This window comes from Topomyia yanbarensis, chromosome 2, assembly GCF_030247195.1.
Source record: "Topomyia yanbarensis strain Yona2022 chromosome 2, ASM3024719v1, whole genome shotgun sequence".
Taxonomy (NCBI): domain Eukaryota; kingdom Metazoa; phylum Arthropoda; class Insecta; order Diptera; family Culicidae; genus Topomyia; species Topomyia yanbarensis.
In genome coordinates, this window is record NC_080671.1 from 350262299 (window position 1) to 350282599 (window position 20301).

The following is a 20301-nucleotide window of genomic DNA, read 5'->3' on the forward strand; positions in this document are numbered from 1 at the left end:
ATGCAATCACTCTGAAAAACGTCAACATAATCCCGGCCCGGAGGGCCGAGTGTCATATCCCATTCGACTCAGTTCGTCGAGATCGGAAAAAGTCTGTATGTGTGTGTATGTATGTATGTGTGTGTGTATGTGTGTGTGTATGTATGTGCGTATGTGTCAAATAATGTCACTCATTTTTCTCAGAGATGGCTGGACCGATTTGCCCAAACTTAGTCTCAAATGAAAGGTGCAACCTTCCCATCGGCTGCTATTGAATTTTGGATCGATCGGAATTCTGGTTCCGGAATTACGGGTTTCAGAGTGCGGCCACACAGAAATTTCTCATATAAACTATAGGAAAAATTAAAAACTGAATTTTTAGTTTTGATGCTAAATGTGTTCAAGGTGCATGAAACGTCGAGATTTGATGTAAACTCGAAAAAAAAATTTGACTACGATTCACTTTTTTGGATTTTGGCACATTTTTGCCTTTCTCATATAGAAAGGTTATGCAATCACTCTGAAAAACGTCAACCTAATCCCTAATTTTTTTTTCAACTCGTTTAGGGTTTCTGGATTTTAGCAGGAGCGTAGTTGATGGTTTACGGAGAGGGGTTACACCCCCCTCTACTGTTCGCGCCCCTCCTTTAAAAATCTCCTTAAATCACCCCTCAGACCACCACCCCATCCAGCCCTCATACCCCTCCCTTTCAACCCCATCATCTTTAAACCACCACTATATCACAAAGCATACCAATTTAAGCTGGGAAGTCGTTCGTTCATGGGACTTTCGCCCTCCTCACATACCCACCCCCGCATGACAAAATGAGTTAGCAAGCAGATAACATTGATCTAATGCTGATTAGGCTAATGAAGTATGATATTTTTTGTTTCAAGTGTTTCACCGTCGACACGTAGCTCATCAAGTTCGTGGCTGGCATGCCATTGTGTAAAGGTGCAAAGTGTACTAAGAATGTAATGGACATTTCCACAATTATGTTGAACATAAAAAGCCTCCGTGCCATAGTTTAGAGAAATGAGAAAGGCACAATTGCACCTCTAGGTGGATTAAAACAGGTTTTTCAATGTAATATCAGACTAACAAATATCTCACTATGATGAAATTCTGCAATGAATGTATAAAGGTGAAATTTTTCCAAAATGTGACCGCAACTGGTTGGAATTGTAGTACCAGGTCACTAACAGCCATTCAAAGTCTCTTTGGCCACATTGGCCACCATCATCGGTTCCGAAAGTCCCGGCGGGTGCATCCAAATTCAGAATAGCAGTCACATCGGTTTCTCGAAAATGGCTTTATCGATTCGACAAAGCTTAATCTCAAATGAAAGGTGTTTTATCCCCGCAAATAGCTATTAAATTTCATCCCGATCCGATTTCCGGTTCCAGAGTTACGGGTTGTGATGTGCGGTCACATAGCCGTTTCCGATTCAAATTGATACTCTGTTGAATCCAAAAAGGTAAAAATTTCGCTAAATGTCTGCCAAACAACTTAAATTTGTAGTTCTAAGTCGCTGACGGCTAACTAAAGTTTCGTTGACTACATTGACCACCATAGACGGTTCCGGAAGTGCCCCGGAAAAGTGGCCACCTATTAAAATTGACAAACTTACATCATCTTATTAGGGATTGTTGGACTGAATTTTACAAACTTAGTCCAAAACGATAGGTGTACTATCCCCATGGACGTCTGTAAAACTTTGTACGGTTTGCTTATATGGTTCCGGAAATACAGAATGAACTGTCCCGTCATATACGAAATTCCAGTATAAACCGGAACTAAACTTTTTTTTCAAAGGGGAGACGCCATAAAATTTCAGAAATCGAATTCGTATTTATGATGCCAAATGTCCTTAAAATGCATGAAACGTCGAGATTTTATGCAACCTCAAAAGGAAAAAATATCGACTTTTTGCGCCTAACCGATTTTGTACCTTTTTTTTTTATTTGTACCTTTTTGTACCTTTTTTTAAATGTGTTTTTTCAATATATCACTGTGGTGACAGACTAACAGACATCTCACTATGATGAAATTCCTTAAAAATATCGATGCTCTAATTTTACCAAAACACTAGCTCCACCTTTTATACACGGTCCTAACCACTCATTTGCCAATGAGGTAACCTTCAGGCTCAGAAACAATTTTTCACTAGTGGTTTATCCTCCGTATACTTGCTATATATCATTTGCATCATAATCGCAAACTCGACCACAGTCCTAACTTAAAATATATTTAAAATGATTGTTAACGATGGCCAGGAATTGTTTTCTAGTATTATTTCTGTTAGTATTTGATGGCGAATTCGAAACGAAAAATTTTCGTAAATAATTTTTGTGTTTAAATTGTTTGGACCTAAAATATCTTTCCAACACGTGGTACGAACAGTACCTCTTCTTCCTCAAGCAGATCATAACGACCTCGCTATGTTTTAAACCACCGTTTACTAGTTCCGATTGCTCGAGTTTGTAACATAAATTTAGTACTTTTGAGTTTTGCGTTTTATATGTACTTTTTAGTGCTGTGAAAAATAATACGAGAGATTTGATTAATCCGACCTCGTCCATCGTATAAGGTATAATGTAGTGTTTGTAGTAATCTCTCTATTACGCAAATTTAACTTTAATTTAACTATACTTAAACCTAGGTTAACCCTCCGGAAATCGCGCGACCCACTGAACAAGCAGCCACTGGTGCCGTAAGACGATTTCGTTAGATTTTCAAAGCAGCGTGCACTCAGTGCACTAGCGCGACTGTCCGAAGGTTAGACGTGTATCAACGTGATGTGTTATTTTTTGTGTTTAAGAGAAGTGATGACTTCCAAATCATTTTTCTTCTTCTCTGAGTCCATTATTCACCATAACTTATGCTATTCAAGAAAATACAGTCGTGATTCGCTGGTTGGGCACCCTTTAACTGGACCGCTTTTTAGTTGGACCTTCGCTAGTTGGACCATTTTCCAACTAAAAAGCATCTAAACGCCAAAATCTCATGTCAAATTCACTTTGACAATCTATTTAACATTCTTTTACGCTACTAACGTCTTTTTTGAAGAGTTTATGACATTTGTCAGTCGGTCCAACTAGCGAATCAAATTCGTTAGTTGGACAGAGGCTGTGGTCACAGAGAACACACGTCCATCTTCAGCATTCAACTTGTATAAAATCTTTAACGGTTTCGAAGGTAGTTGGGATATCCAAACCAGGTGCGCTACTGTCGTCATGTTTTTGCCTTTCTCAATAGAAAGGTATTGCAATTGCTCTGAAAACCGACTTTTTAACGGAGGCCCGGAGGGCCGAGTGACATATACCATTCGATTCAGTTCGTCGAGTTCGGCAAATGTCTGTGTGTGTGTATGTATGTGTGTGTGTATGTATGTGTGTGTGTATGTGCGTCTGTGTGTGTGTACGCGAACACAATCTCACTCACTTTTCTCAGAGATGGATGAACCGATTTTTACAAACTTAGTCCCAAATGAAAGGTGCAACATTCCCATAGGCTGCTATTGAATTTCTAATGGATCCGACTTCCGGTTCCGGAATTACAGGGTGATGAGTACGATCACGCAGAAAACGTCGATTTTAAGAAATTCTGCAATGAATGTATAATGGTGAAAATTTTTCCAAAATGTGACCACAACTGCTTCGATTTGTAGTACTAGGTCATTAACAGCCATTCAAAGTCTCTTTGGTCACATTGGCCACCATCATCGGTTCCGGAAGCCCCGGCGGAAGTATCCAAATTCAGAGTAACAGTCACATCGGTTTCTCGGAGATGGCTAGACCGATTCGACTAAACTTGACCTCAAATGAAAGGTATTGCGTCCCCGTAAATGGCTATTAAATTTTATCCCCAACCGACTTCCGGTTCCGGAGTTACGGGTTGTGGCGTGCGATCACATAGCAAATTGTGATTCAAACCGATACCCCGATGGAAGCAAAAAAGGTAAAAATTTCGCTAAAATGTCTCTCAAATAACTTAACTTTGCAGTTCTAGGTCACCGACGGCCAAACAAACTTTCGTTGACTACATTGACCACCATAGACGGTTCCGGAAGTGCCCGGGAAAAGCGGCCATCTTTCATAACTAGCAAACTCATATCAGTTTCTCGGAAATGGTTGGGCCGATTTTCACAAACTTAGTCCCAAATGATAGCTCTATTATCCCCACAGATGTCTGTGAAATTTCGCACGGATCGCTTGTATGGTTCCGGAAATATAGACTGAACGGTCCGGTCACACATGAAATTCCCATATAAGCCGGAACTCTAATTTTTTTTCTTTAAAATGCATGAAACGTCGAGATTTTATGTTATCACGAAATTTTTTTTTTTTAGAAATCGACTTTTTGGGACTGCCGATTTTGCACCTTTTTTCAGTTCAATATTACCGTGGCTGTTTTTTCTTTTTCAAAATTTTAGAACTCGAATAATGATTTATTTTCCTGTATATAGTTGTCATGTGATGTACAATAATAAAATGTAATATATGCATTTAAAAGCATTTAATGAATATAAACAACGCACACATTCTCGTGATTCATGATTGAGAAAGGCACAATTGCACCGCTAGGTGGATTAAAATAGGTTTTTTTATATTTGTACACGTAGAAACGTCTACGCCTTTTTTGAAAAATTGCTCTTGTATCAAAATATTCCAATTGCCAGATCATGGAAATTCATAAACCGAACACACCTGCAAAGTTTCGTTCGAATCGATGATGGTCATATTTTGCGGTCGGCTGGTTTCTCATGAAATCCCTCAGTGGTGTCAACATACAATAGCGATTTTTCCGTAACCCGCCAAAAGTCGGGATTGAGCAGCAGAAGATTAATCTGTTCCGTGTAATTATAGACAATACCCGAACGACTCAGATTAGTCACTAAAATTGTACCAAATAAATCGTGCTCGACGCAGGCTTGTTTCTGTGAAGTAAGGCACTATAAATAACTATTACTCATGTTTTAGTGCTATTGCTAGTAAAACCCCTTAAATTAGCGGGTTTTGACGACAACCGGTTTAAATAATGCAAAACCCAACTTTCTTTACTAGTAGCTCTAGGGTAAACAATGCATATGTCTAAGTGATGAAAGTTTGTAAAATTAATTATCGTATCAACATTTGAGTCACCCTTTGTATGAAAGTGAGTCGTCTCATTAATAAAAACACAAAAAATTGTTTGAGTACCAGAGGATGATAATTTTTCATTCCGTATATGCATATTTTACATAGTGCCGCTGCTTTCAGGTTGTAAAGTTATTAAAATAAGTTTCATTTTGGTGCCGTTCATCGCTATGATCATCCTGGAATATTAATGTTTAAAATATCTATTTCGATTCAAAGCTAAAACACAAATATTTTACATCGAAAAATCTACATAAAACTGGACTTTTTATGCTCTAACAGTTTACTTCTACAATTTCTACGCAGTTCTAAAATTTGTTAGTGTGATAAAACTAATTTGAACACCATTTTGAATAGGCATTTAATGTAACTCCCAATGTCTAAAAGCAACTACTAATGGGACAGAGTAGATACTATTATTTATCTGTCGTTTATTAAAAGCGCATCTTCCATGAGCAGAAGGTAAGTACATCAGTTTTAATTAGCAGCTTGCCCACAATGCAATAATTATCTCATTCCGCGTCGTTTACTGTACTGTATCGCAACACGATCGAAATTTCTTCTGCCGGTTCGCATATTTACTTTGTTCCGTTCTCGTGTTGTATCAGCTCATGTGAGAGTACCCCTAAACCAACCATGATCTTGAGGTTTTACGCTCAATAGTCTATGTATACGGCGGGCGTTCTAGCAGTTAGTGAACAACGTTTATCATACTTGACGATGCCTGAGAGAGCAAATATAAATAGCATGCGGTTTGGCACAGTGCTAGCGACTGCAACTAGTATATTAGTCAAGTTCATTATCACTAGTTTATCATTCGTTAGTGAACGCACATTCAATTAAGCTTTGAGTGAAGCCGCACGACTCCACATCTTATTAGTAAATATTACACCACCTTACTGATGAAGCTATCATATTGGTCAAGTTCCTATCTTGGATGTGACACCCTGTTTGCTGTCGAAAAGGTACTGGCTCTATTTTGAACGAGTTCAAGAGCATTTAGTAAATTTCCAGTCTATGAATCACGCTGCTGGTGCTATTATTGTCTTAGGTTCTGTTTGCAAAGAACAAAACTATTTGGAAAACCTTTTTAATCCCATTAGTAAATTTTTGGCATATTCAATTCATTCAACTTCAATATCATAACCGTACGCTCGCACCTTACGCTCAACTCCCAAGTCGTATACAATGCGAAAATATTATACATATGAACAAACGTGGAGGCGATATCAATATAGGTTGAGAGCAAATTGGGTTTCGATATGCGATATAATCTGCACATCAATGCAAATTTTGTCGGAACTTAGTCTGATTCCGTGTGGCAAGAAACAGACACTCTTAAGACTCAAAATAGTACTCAAAACAGTACAATATACGATTATATTAGTCATTCGGAAAGTATTAATACAAAAATAATAGTTAAGAATGAGACACAACTTTCGAGCGCCTGTTCATTTTAAGGATGGGGGAAATAAATTTAAAGTGTTCACATCCTAGAACGTTTTCTCGCTCTAGCATTTTTTTCACGCAAATGAGTTCACTATGTCTTGAACTCTGAAGCATCAGCTCCAGGACTCAGGAATCAGAATATATTGGCTTAAGTGGCACGTTCCCCGTATGTAGTCGGGGATTTGTGCTTTGCCGTGTGTTTTCATCATTCCCTGAGCGGAAGGAAAGGACAAGGAGGTGTGGGGAAGTAGAATTGGAAGGGTGGGAAACATAATAGCACAAAAACAAAAATAAACAACAGGTAAGTTAAACTGACAAGTAGTTCAACTTGCCTGCGAATAAGCCTAAAGCTCTTTACCACATTGGATAAGAAACATTAGTATGTCTCTGAGTTTCAGTTGTCCAAACATGGTTTCGTCTGTATAAGGACAGCCGAAGACTCGAAATCGCAATTGCGCTACCGCTGGACAGTTGCATATCAGATGATATGCAAAGTAGTTCAACTTGCCTGCGAATAAACCTAAAGCTCTTTACCACATTGGATAAGAAACTTTAGTATGTCTCTGAGTTTCAGTCGTCCAAACATGGTTTCGTCTGTATAAGGACGGCCGAAGACTCGAAATCGCAATTGCGCTACCGCTGGACAGTTGCATATCAGATGATATGAGGTTCCGTAGCCGGATTCACAAAGATCACATGGAAAAGACTCAGCGCGCTGAAAAGTTGCCATGTGATAATTGAGTTTGCAGTGGCCGGTTAAAGCCCTGGTCAGCATGCCGCAGTGGAGCTTCGAAAAATGTAGCAGATTTTTCGACACTGGGCACGGTTGTTCTAGAAACGCCTTTGTTTGGTGACATGTTTGTAGATTTCTCCAATAATTGCGGTACTTGGACGAAGCCCAGGACCGTATTTTTTCCCTTATCCAATTTGTTGAAATTGGCAGCGCGGGCTCTGGACCAACGAAATCAATCGCTGAACCTGCCCTGGCCAATTCATCAGCCCATTCATTTTCAGTAATACCGCAATGTCCGGGCACCCAGACAAGGTAGATAGTGTTGACAATGCTTAGTTCTTCGATTTGGGTTCGGCAGGCGATCACTAGCTTGGACCGGGATTTGTTTGAGCTAAGGGCCTTGATTGCAGCCTGACTATCGGAGCAGGAATTTTATAACTCTGCCGGACAAACTCAGTTGAAGGGCCGATTGTACCCCGCACATAATCGCAAAAATTTCTGCTTGGAATACAGTACAGTATCTACCCAGTGAGTGAGATTGTTCCAATCTTATTTCACGACAGTAGACACCAGCACCAGAACATCCCTCCATCGCTTGCGTTTGTTGTTATCTTTCCATATAGCCGGACAACCACTTCTCTCGAGAGGGAATCTTCACATGGAATGTCCTGTAAGGAAAACTACATGTGAGTGTAATATCGCTGGGAGCAAGAACATCTTCACCCCATGTAACCATTTGTCACCACAATCGTGTATGACTGGTAGCAAGATCAACATGGTTACTGTTCCAAAGCCCAGTAACCTGCAGTCTGTATGCACATGATAGTGCTCCTTGTTTGAGGTGTATATGTAATAAAAACATATTTAGAAGTGCCTCAAGAGCAGCAATCGGAGTTGTGGTGGAAGCACCAGTCAACGCCCTGAGCGCCATTCTTTGCAGATGGTTTAGCTTTGACTGGACTGTTATCATCTCTCCCCTCTGCCGCCACACAAGGCATCCGTATGACAGCATTGGACATAAAATTGTCGTGTGAATCCAATAGATGTATTTAGGTTTGAGACCCCAGGTCTTTCCAAAAGTTCGTCTGCACTGCCCGAAGGCCATGCACGCTTTCTTGACTCTGAACTCCATGTGAGCAGACCAATTCAGTTTGGAATCCAATATAACTCCAACGTATTTGACTTGATCTGCACACAGTAGCTCAGAATCAAATAACTGCAAGGGACGAACCCCGGTTGTTATTCGCTTCTTCGTGAAAAGAACCATTGAAGTTTTGCTTGGGTTAACTGATAGTTTAACTTGTCGACACCACTGTTCGACAGCTCTTAATGCCTGTTGCATTAAGTCAAAGATTGTTCCGATGCAAAATCCAGTAATTAGTATATGGTAATCATCAGCAAACCCGTAGGTTGGAAATACAAGCTCATTGAGTTCCTTCAACAAGCCGTCGGCTACCAAGTTCCATAACAAAGGTGAAAGAACACCGCCCTGAGGACAACCGCAAATACTCAGCTTCCGTATCTCAGCCTGACGCAGTAACGAGCAAAGTATGCGGTTACTAAGCATTGCGTTTATCCAAACCGAGATACATGCAGGTATCCCATGACCGCGGGTCGACAGAATAACATTGTCAAAAGCACCCTCAATATCTAGGAATACACCCAAGCTAGATTGCTTGAGCGAGAAGGCTTTCTCAATGTTGTAAACAACATCGTCTGCTTTAGTGATCGTGGATTTCCCACACTGATATGCATGTTGCATTTTGTGCAGTGGATATTCAACTAAACTAACGTTCCTGATGTGATGATCGATTATCCGTTCCAAAGCTTTCAGAAGAAAAGAACTTAAGCTGATAGGCCTAAAACTCTTGGCTTCTTCATAGAATGAGCGCCGCTCTTTGGGAATAAATCTAACAGTTATTTCTCGCCATGCTTTCGGGATATACCTGGTAGCAAGACTGGAAAGCATAATCTTTTTCAAGACATGTTTAAGAATATCAAATCCCTTTTGCAGTAGCACGGGAAGTATTCCATCTTTTCCGGGTGATTTGTATGGAGCTGTCAACTGCCCACTTGACCGATTCAGTGGAAACCAATGTGCGTACTAACGCCCACGAGTCCGAATCACCCGAATGAGATCTGTGAACATTGTTCAGCTTCGGATCGACACAAACTGGAAAGTGTGTGTCGAAGAGACAATTAAGAACATCTTTTTCGTCCGTCGCATAAACACCATCTCTGGTTTTTAAGGAGTTCATCTGAAAATCATTCGATTTGGAGAGAATTTTATTTAACCTGCTAGCCTCGTTCAGACTAGAGACATTAGTGCATAGGTTTTGCCAGTCAGCCCGTTCTGCAGATCTAAGACATTTCTTATATGCACTACGAGCTGACCCGAAAGCCCTGGAGTGATCACGCTGACGCCGATTCCAAGCTCTTCTCATAACTTTCTTCATTCTTTGAAGCTCAGTCCTCCACCAAGCGGTTCTCCTAGTCGATTTAACAGTACGAAGTGGACAAGCTTCTTCGTAGGATGCTAATATGAATGACTTTGTCGTATCCACGACGTCATCTAAGTCGTCTAGTTGACTAATTGTTGGAAAATATCCATGAAACTTAGTCGCCAAGTTTTCCAAAAAGAGGTTCCAGTTTGTAGATTTAGGATTACGATAAGTTACCACATTGAAGGTGACATCAAAATGATCGAAAAATATATTTTTATGATCGGATAGAGACAAGAAACAGACACTCTTAAGACTCAAAATAGTACTCAAAACAGTACTATATAAGATTATATTAGTCATTCGGAAAGTATTAATACAAAAATAATAGTGAAGAATGAGACACATCGTTCGAGCGCGTGTTTATTTTAAGGATGGGGGAATAAATTTAAAGTTTTCACATCCTAGAACGTTTTCTCGCTCTAGCATTTTTTTCACGCAAATGAGTTCACTATGTCTTGAACTCTGAAGCGTCAGCTTACGTACCGGCAACATATTCCATACACCATTTGATAGGTGTGGTTAAATCTGGCCAAAGACAGTGACAGTGACGCTTATTATTATTCCACTCCTATATACGATTTTGTTTATGCGAACGTGAGATAACTAACTCGCATATCATAACATATTTTTAGTGATAACCGAAATATGTTGTAACCAATTTATATATTGCAAAATCTTCCTTCTACTGATCAATATGTACATACATATCCATACGTACCTACATTTAATAACCCAATTAATGTCAAATTTGTATGATTTCTTCGCGGTCTTTCGATCATTTGAAAAGAACTAATATTTTATTATAGGAATTGTATCCAGGTCAGTACAAACCAAGTAATTCATTCGAATTAGCCTCACCAACCCTTGCTTTACGATTCATGGCGTGCAATACTTGGATTAACTTATTTATTGCCGACAAACATTTGTGTTGTTGTAATTATGTCATATTACTGCACTAATAACGATCCCGTTTATATATTAAACGACTTTGTCTGCGTTCATATACGAGATTCATATACGAGTCATCACAACGCACTAATTAAAATAAATTTTGCACAATGCTTATACATATGGCGTACCTTTCCGATAAAAATAGTATATTTATACGATTTTTGTTGGTCATACTTATACAACACCTAGTTTTTCTAACCCGAAGAGGCGAATGACCTTAAGGTTAACATAATCGAAATAAAAAAACACAGAGTGCGCTGGATCCACTCATTAGGATCTGCACAACATCTCGCTGCAGCTTCTTCTGTACGGAAACTCACTTTTCTTCATGTCTTCCACAGATTTGACTTCTTTGGGATGCTTCCGTAGTGCCTACTTCATAATTGCCCCGTATTTTTCGATGGGTCTTAGTTCCGCTGCACTAGGGGTGATCATGTCCTTGGGTACAAAAGTGACCCCGTTGGCTTCGTTCCACTCCAGGACAACATTTGAATAGTAGTACGAAGCTAGATTCGGCCAGAAGATCGTAGGACCCTCTTGTTGTTTCAACAGAGGAAGCAGAGGCTTCTGTAGCAAGTCGCAATTGGTAATTGGCGATCTAGACCCGCTAATCCAGGTAGTGCATACATTTTAATATGTATTGCATCATTTGGTTAAATGAAAATTTTCTGTGTGACCGCACTCTTCCATTCGTAATGCCGGAACCAGAACTCCAATCCAAATGAAATTCAATTGCGACATATGGCGATACTTTACCTTCCATTTGAATAAAACATTGTTGAAATAAGCTCTGCCTGCTATGACAAAAATGAGTTAATATATTTGACACATATATGCATACACACACGCACACACAGACATTTAACAATCGCGACGAACTGAGTCGATGGGTATAAGTGACTCGGCTCTATGAGCCTCTGTTAACAAGTCGGAATTCCGAGTGATTGCAGTACCTTTCTATATGAGAAAGGTTAAAAAGGCTTTGTGATTTATAAACACGAATTTGATTTAATATGTTATCGCTGTTGTGCTATCTTATGACAAGCGCCATTTTAGCACATTTCAAGAAAAACGATTTTTAAAGTTTGAGATTGAATATCTTGAAACTTTTAAATGGTATAAACAATTCAAAGAAGACAATTGATGCTTCTATCTATTCTGTATTAATCTCTCAAATATTACGAAGATCGGTTGACTATGTTGTGAGTTTTTACTAAAAATGTAAACAAAAGTTGCACTCACACGTATCATAGGTGTGTATTGATGACAAAATTTGTATGGCATGTCATACTTGCGCGAGGAAAATTTTCCATAGAAAAAAATCATCAATTATTAACGTTTATTTGATCTATACACAATCGGTGAGATGCATTTTGTAAGAAATGAGTCAGGGAATAGTCATTTTGAGGTACAGTGTTGCCAAATATGCTATATTTCCAGTTTAAACCTTTAACTGCATTTTGCTCACAATTTTTGTTTTGAAAGTGATTATGCCATTGTGTTTCTCAGATAGTTTCACACTTAAAACATCTTATGCATCAAGATAACTTGAGCTAATCCCCAGACATAGTCATTTGAAGCAAAAAATTAAAAATTTCTCAGCACGTTTCTCGCAATGAACCAAGAAGAATGTCAAAATTTTGAAAACACCACATTCTAGAAATTTTTTAGACAAATATGTGGCATATCTAACTCAGTTTACATCAAAATGGCGTTTGTCATAAGATAGCACAACAGCGACGATGTTTAAAAATAAAAAAAATAATTAAATGGCGCTTACATTGTAGCGGACTAAAATGTAACTAACACTTTTTTCAGGCTTGCATGGAAGTGCCGGAATATTAAGTATTCAGATACGCTACAAGCAGACGCAGTTAAACCACGGCAGCAGTGCACGGAAAAAATGTTCCCAAAGTCATCAATAAAGTGCCATGAATTCTGGAACAATCACGTGTTTATATTACGAAAATAGGTCCATAGACAAAAATCATGTGTTTTATAATTACATTCAATTTCCCTTTAGTAACGTTTTTAGTAAATTTGTGAACCTCATTCATCGTTTCTGCCATGTCACTTTTGCTTTATTGAAACATATTATTGCTCAGTCTGCTAATGATGTGCGCAGGGTTCTTTAATGTAGTCTTTCCGATAAATTAAATATTTCCGTTTAAAATTAATTTCAACCAAACTAAATGATATTGCAGTTTTTTTTATTAAAGAGATTTTAACCTTTTCGCCTATTTTCGGGTTAGATAAATATCTTTTTTTGGAAAAATTTCCAACCCTATGTATGGGGTTGGGAATCGAACCCAGGTGAGCTGCGTACAAGGCAATCGATTTACCAACTACGCTATGCCCGTTTCCCATGATATTGCAGTGTAGAGTAGCGTGTTGCGTTTTGAGATTCCATGTTCAAAATTACTTGATATTATTGTAAGCGTTGTAAGTAATTCTGTACTGTTTCTAAATCTGTGATTGTTATTTGTTATCAAGTTGCTAATTGTAGTTTCGCCCTGAAGATGAAGGCGTAGTAGACCCTCGAAACGTAAGCGATAGACAAAATAAAATAATATTTGCTAAAACCGTGACCTTCTACTTCTATTTTAATATATTATTCACGATTCAATATACGTGCTCGTGAAACAGTTCACAAAATCATAAATGATATTTATTGATATGTGAATTGGTTCGTGATTCCTAATATAATAATCACGACTGAACATTCGTGCCCGTGAAATAGTTCACAAAGTCAAAAAAATTTACCCATGTATTCGTGAACTGGTTTATGATTCCTAATTTAATAGTTACGACTAACTGTTAGTGTTCATGAAATAGTTCACAAAATCATAAAATATTATTCATGTATTCGTGAACCCACGAAATCACAAAATGTTATTCGTGGATTCGTGAACTGGTTCATGATTCCTAGTACAATAGTCACAACTGACCATTCATGTTCGTGATTAAGTCGCAAAACCATGGATGCTTGTACATGATTTACAATATCTTGCGTGAAGTTTTTCACAAAATTTGGATTATCATTCTTGGAATCATTTTTTGTTTCATGCATTTTTTTCAAAAATTTCATATAGGTCCAGTGCTGATAGCGACCAATAACAGGTACGAACAGCAGATACAGGAAAACTATTAGCACCTACTAATGTTACTGATATCATGAACATGAGTCATATCACTCCACGTGTCAAATTCGAAAGTAAGCTCTAGAATAAAATATCACGTAAAGTGCACATAAATAACGAGAATCGTGACTAGCATTGTAAAATCATTAACATAAATCATACTACTCATGACTAAAATATCAAAAATCGCAATTAAGATCTTGAAATCACGAACATAAATCACTCTACTCGCGACTGAAGTATCACGATAATGTGAATTAAAATTACAAAAATCATGAGCATGAATCACAATGCTCGTGCCTAAAATATCAAAACTCATGCTCAAGATCCTAAAATCATATCACGATAATGTGAATAGAAATTATGAAAATCGTAACTAAGTTCCTGAAATCATGAACATAGATGCTACTCTGCCAGAAAAATCCGATTGTAAACTCATGAATAAAATATCACGGAAACGTGATCAGAAATTACGAAAATCACGACGAAGCTCCTAAAATCATGAACACCGTATTGCTGCCGGCTCTTTTAGCTGATATAGTTTATACAAACCAGTATAGGGTGGGTGCTCCTACAGTTGAGGTGTACCAATAGTTGCAGTAGTGGGCTGTACGCCTACCTAAGGTACCAAATTTAACCAATTTTGTTTAGTTCATCACACTACAATCATGCGACAGTAAAACTATTATCCTTGAAATTTTATCAAATAACTATTTGAAAAAATAGTTATTTGATAAAATTTGGGGATAACAGGGTTGCTATGTCTAATAACAAAATCCACTTGTTTTGAAGTCATGCTGCTTCTTTAGTTAATAACTTTTTTTCAGCGAATTTTCACAAACTTACAATGTTCCACGAATGTATTCAGTAGAAGAATACCTTTAGAAATATATAGTGTTCTCATGAATTGATTGATGAGGTGATTTTTTATGAATTTATTGTCAGTTTTAACCGATTTTCCATACTAATTTCCATATAAACTTTGAAATTTTTGGAAGGTCCGTAGACGCAACCGATCGATACCAAAATTTCCACAATTACTAAGGGCCATAAAAGGAATCAGTAGAGCCTGGTGGAGCTAAAACTCAAAAATTGAACCAGTCTACTGTACCACTCGCTACATTCTGGGAACGTGCATAATACCATGAAAAGGGTTCTACTGGAGTCGCGCGTCTAGAGTCGAGCGCGTTCCATGGCGGCCAGGACGCCGATTCGAACATTGACTCGTGGAAACTTGGTTGATACGCGGATCGAAAAATCCGTTTAACACAATATAGTAGACACTTAGGGGCCGTACACAAATGACATAGATTTTTTTCAGCGATGTTCAACCCCTCAATTCCCTCTCGTAGCATTTTGTTCCCTTGTAAATAACGTAGCATTTCTCAACCCCCGAACTGGTTGATGAAAAAAAATTAAACATGTTTTACTGAACTGAGAACTGCGGAGACTCCATTTTGAATCGATTGGATTCGCGTTTAGCTGTCAAAAAAGGGATCCAATCGAACATTGCCTATCCTTATAACATTGGACGTGTTGTCATACAATGCCGGGACATACGTTGCCAAAAATGCTGTTTTTCTCTCCGCAGTTCTCTTACTAGAGTTTTTCTACGTCGCACAACTTCTGACCCCACCCTCCGCCTCGTCACAATTCGTCACAAATTTGGCATACACCCTACCCCTCAAAATGCTGCGTCATTCATACATACATTTATACTTTTCAAAAAATGCAAAGAAAAAAAAACAAATTTTTGAAAATTTTTAATTAGAATCTCGCTTAACTGAGGCAAGGTGATTTTACGAACGTTTGCCTTCAAGACGGCTCAAAAATACACAAAAAGGCGAAATTTTGGAATGTTTGAAAGGTTGATTTTTTAAATTACAAAAACAACATTACTGGTTCTGTGCTAGTCTAAAACAGTCCGGGCATACTGGAAGATGCTACATCGGACAAATGGCCACGGGATGGCGAAGATCTGCTGAAGTACGACGTTGGCTGCTTCTAGGATCTCCCACTTTAGCAGATGGTAAATGAATGAAATTTCTTGCAAATCCAATAGCTTTGCCGTTCTTGCATTATTGAACCTCCTCTCCTCAAACTCAAATGATGTTTTGCACTATATTACAACTGTACTGTTTTAGACATTTTCGACTACATTTTAATTCCTGTTTATTTTCAATAACTTCCAAGTTGTCATTTTAATTAAACAAATATGTTTAGTTATGGTTTTTGAAATGTTTTAATAAAAATGTCACCTTGGCTAACACTCTACGAACGTGAAAATCGATATCATTCCCAACCGATTTTCGAACTTAAGTGGCATTGCTATATCTCTTTCTCAAACACTGCATATCGGTAATCATTTTCAATTAATCTCTTGATGACGAGCGTAGTACTTTAAACTCCGGTGCCACCTCGAGAATGCTGTTTAGACACGAGTACGACATATTCAGCCGACATCGTAATTCAGCGGATAATTTGACTTGCTGCCATCCGAAGAAATAAACTAAACCCATCCCAAGGGCGAAATCTTGCCCAGCAATTTACCTTGGGAAATCATGAAATATGATGCAGCATATTTCAGCTGTCGCATTGCTTTGTATCTGTTGCTTTCTAGTCTACATTTTTCTCGTTCCGCTTTATTTATTGGCGCCCAGTATCGCTGCCGGGTATGGTTTACGATGCCATGAAATGTACCATCAAAGATAATAGCATATACCATACCCTCTCAGGACGAATGAAAATAATCCTCTTTTGATTTCAATCTCTTTACATGCTTCCGCCACCGATTCTGGTTTGGAAAAATCTCTGCCGTCCGTCATCCCACCGGAACCGCACAGTCAACGGGGCTCTCAGTGAGTTGCAATGCAAACAACCGACCCGGGGGGAAACGGCCAGGGACCCACTGCTGCGGCTAACAACAGCTACAACAATACTACGTCGTCATCGACTTCGCAACCGAAACCGCCACCACCGTTGCCCCCAGCGCCGGGATCATGGGCATCGCTGAAGGCTGGTATCCTGCGATGGCGTGGTTCGAGACGCCTGGTACTCGTCATCGTTGCCATTGCACTGCTGCTCGACAATATGCTGCTGACCGTCGTTGGTGAGTACCTAACTATACAGAACAATAAACTGAATTTTTCACGTCTGGTGTACCATCTTGCTAATCGTCAAATGAAGTAATTACACCTCTCAGTGATGATAAGAGTGCGCTATAACGACTTCCCACAGTATGATTAATAATACAATTTATGATTGGCTAAGTTCCCTCCATTCGCTTCCTGCAACCCATTTCCGAAACACCACCGCTCGAGCTATATAACTAGGGAAGGAAGAGGGTGCAACAAGTGGCACCAACAGACGAGCGTTGCAATGGCAAATTTCCTTCTTTTGTTGCTTTCATCTCTCATTTCCATTCAGAACATGCTTTCCCATTTCCCTTAGTTGTTGTCGCCTTTCGGGATTTCCACGGTTCCACAATGCAATAATGGATTCCGGTCTCCGCACTGTTACCTCTGATCGCTTCCATTCATATACTTCGAATCGGGATTATAATCCGCTTCGTCCTTGACGTCGGTAGTTGACGATGGACGGAGTGACTGCACAGTGTACTTCTGGTCTAAGAAGCTACTAGTTCTCACGCGGAAGGTTAAATATATATACTTCCATGCACTCGGATATTCATAGTTACACGCACACCAATACTATTCTTTGCATTCGCACAACCGACTTGCATAAATACATAAAAACCGCTAGGAATGTGCCGGTTTAGTAGGAACTGCTAGGATGAGAAGGATTCAAGATACTGCGAAAAAGGAACGTGTAATATATAGTCAAGTCATGTTCCAACTGTTGAATGGCTTTTTATCTTCCCACCATCAGCTTCCTTAGTCGGTGGCTAACTATCAGTTTTTTGAACTAAAAGTGGGGAGGCATTCAACAAGTCTTCGCCGATTGCGTATAAGGGACTTCTGCAACAATGCAACAGTTGGTTTTGGTGTTGTGTCAATAGCCTTTTTAGGATGATTGTTTTTGTTTTCATCTCAAAAGCAAAGCACTTGCGAGAAAATGCGTTTAATTTCATGTAAATTCAACAATGAATGGAAGCCTTAGTTTGATCTATATCAATCCTACAATCAATTTGATTTCAACGTATGCGCGGATTCGTCATAAAGCACGCACTTACTTACTTACTGTACCAATCAGTCTAAGGGCACCATGCTCTTTGCTATATCAATATGTCTAGCTCACTCCGTTCATTACCGTTTGTCACTAGCTTCCCAGAACACGAGGACTCCTCAGGTTCCCTTCATCTTGGTCGACCCACCTTGCTCGTTGTGGCTACTTGTGCCAGTCAGATTAGTTTTTGGACTCATTTATACGGGGTTGTCGTTCGCCACATTAATGACCTGCTGAACTCACCACAGCCTCTTATACTTTTCTGTGTAAACGATGTATAGTTCTCCAAACAATGGACCATGGATGATTCGCAACACCTTACGTATATACGTATACTTCGCATGTATAGCCCCAGAGCCGCAACGTGGTCTTCTGGTGCACTTGACGGAGTCTCAGTTTTGTGCCCTGAAAACTATTTTGACTTTCCTTTTCTGTGCGAATAATAATTGAGTGTGTAATTGAAAATGGCACACGCTTCGCGACTTTATGACTTATCTGCACTTAGTTTATAAAGTAAATTAGGATATCGAAGTATGTAGACTTTTATAAAAAAGCACGAATAATAACTTCACTGCAGATTTTTCAGATCAGGAGACTTTATGACGGACTGACAGCATCTAAATGTCGGTTTACTTAGTTGAGATCGACGGTGTTGTTACCGTTTCGATTAGATGATGCGTGGGGTGAAGCGGCTGGTTGTTTCAAGGACCGCTTTCTCCAGTGAGTAAAGATTTTGAATGGCAATCGCACAGGACGGAACAAATTGTATGTCCCTTCAAACTCGTATCGCGTGACTCGTTAGCAGTATTGCTGTGTTGGAATTGTTCTTCAACAAAGTTCGTAGTGCGCGTCATGTTTTGCGCTAAATAAAGGCAAATAGGCCACTGTAGTAATAAAACCGCGAGTGGCAAGTGCGCAAAGAATCAAAATTCATTCAAAGCCGCTCTAAGCACTATTTTTACAGCAATACTTAGGAGAGATACGACTCACCCCGACAAATCTTTATACTCTCTTGGCTCAGGAAGAGTATGACTCTGACGATCCCCATCGTGAGAGATCTGTTACTGCTCCCAAAACTGTAGGCGAACGAGATTTGTTGTAAAGGTAAAAAAATTTCTCATGAGCGACTGAATATAACAGCTACATTAAGCACTGACACAAAGCCGAAGCAAACAGCTCCTGATCTTGGAAATTTGAGATTAAACAATGAGCTTCCAGCGTTTCAAGAAACACCAAAAATGGGGTAATAAGCGAATAAACTTTCTGCATGATCTTTGCTACAATTTTAGGAAGGTGGCCTGCTTTACTGCCCATGATCAAATATTTGTCCTATTTTTGTTGCTATGAAATCGAGCGTTAAGTTTGCAACATTTTCGCTATTTTCAATTGGATGTCATTGCAGTTCGTTATTTAGTCTAACTTTAGATTTGAGATCAACGCTATTTATTGTGAATGAATATGAATGGGACTGATAGAGCCGTAGCGTACTCTTTCGATACTTTTGGTGGAATTTCAGTGCCCCTTTTTATACACGCTCGATGAGTCGAATGACTCATGAACAAAAATATAGCGTGTATAGCGCATTTATCCTACTTATTTTAATATTTATTCTTACTTATTTTATAGAGCAGATTTTAGCATCCCTCTAAGCTTGGCGCCCTTGGCGGGGGTCAGCGTGGCCAACCGCACAGCCCATTGGCCAACCGGTTCAATGAACATTTTGCTTCGTACCGTATCGTACTTTGTTCGACCGAAATACCGAGCCCAAAGTACTTGCCAGAATACATCATTGAATTTCTCTGCTGGTGTGCTCATCGGCGGTCACCATGCTCACCATACAATCCTCCGGTAAAATCTTCTAAATCACCCAGTGGAGTGCTCTAACCAATTACCTGCTCTGTCACATGGCAGTTGATCTTTATTATTCTTCAACCATATGCTTTCCTTCTGATCCTCAACTAGATTCGGTGTTGGGAATCTGTCATCAGCTTTGCGCGTCCACGGATTGATTAGCGCACTACTATCATCGTTTACTGATTCGCCATTTATATGTTTGTCATAATACTGCTTCCACCTATCGATCATTTCAAACATATCTCCCGTGACACATAGGCTTCGCGAGCACGATTTGCCGTCTCGTAGAACTTCCTTGTCTTATTATCGTCGTATAGCTTCATCGCCTCATTATCGCAACAAAATAATTAATATTTAGCCACCGAAT

The 20301-nt window shown here is 39.2% G+C and overlaps 1 protein-coding gene across 5 annotated transcripts in view; it reads left to right on the forward strand.

The window, feature by feature from the left end:
* LOC131684221 (synaptic vesicular amine transporter) overlaps positions 1–20301 on the forward strand; it is a 124570-nt gene that overhangs the window by 42646 nt on the left and 61623 nt on the right. For all 5 annotated transcript variants that reach the window (XM_058966912.1, XM_058966907.1, XM_058966910.1 and 2 more), the window contains one exon: positions 16739–17004. In XM_058966912.1, coding sequence (XP_058822895.1) covers positions 16764–17004 — 241 coding nt within the window. In that variant the 5' untranslated portion in view covers positions 16739–16763. The remainder of the gene's footprint in view (positions 1–16738; positions 17005–20301) is intronic.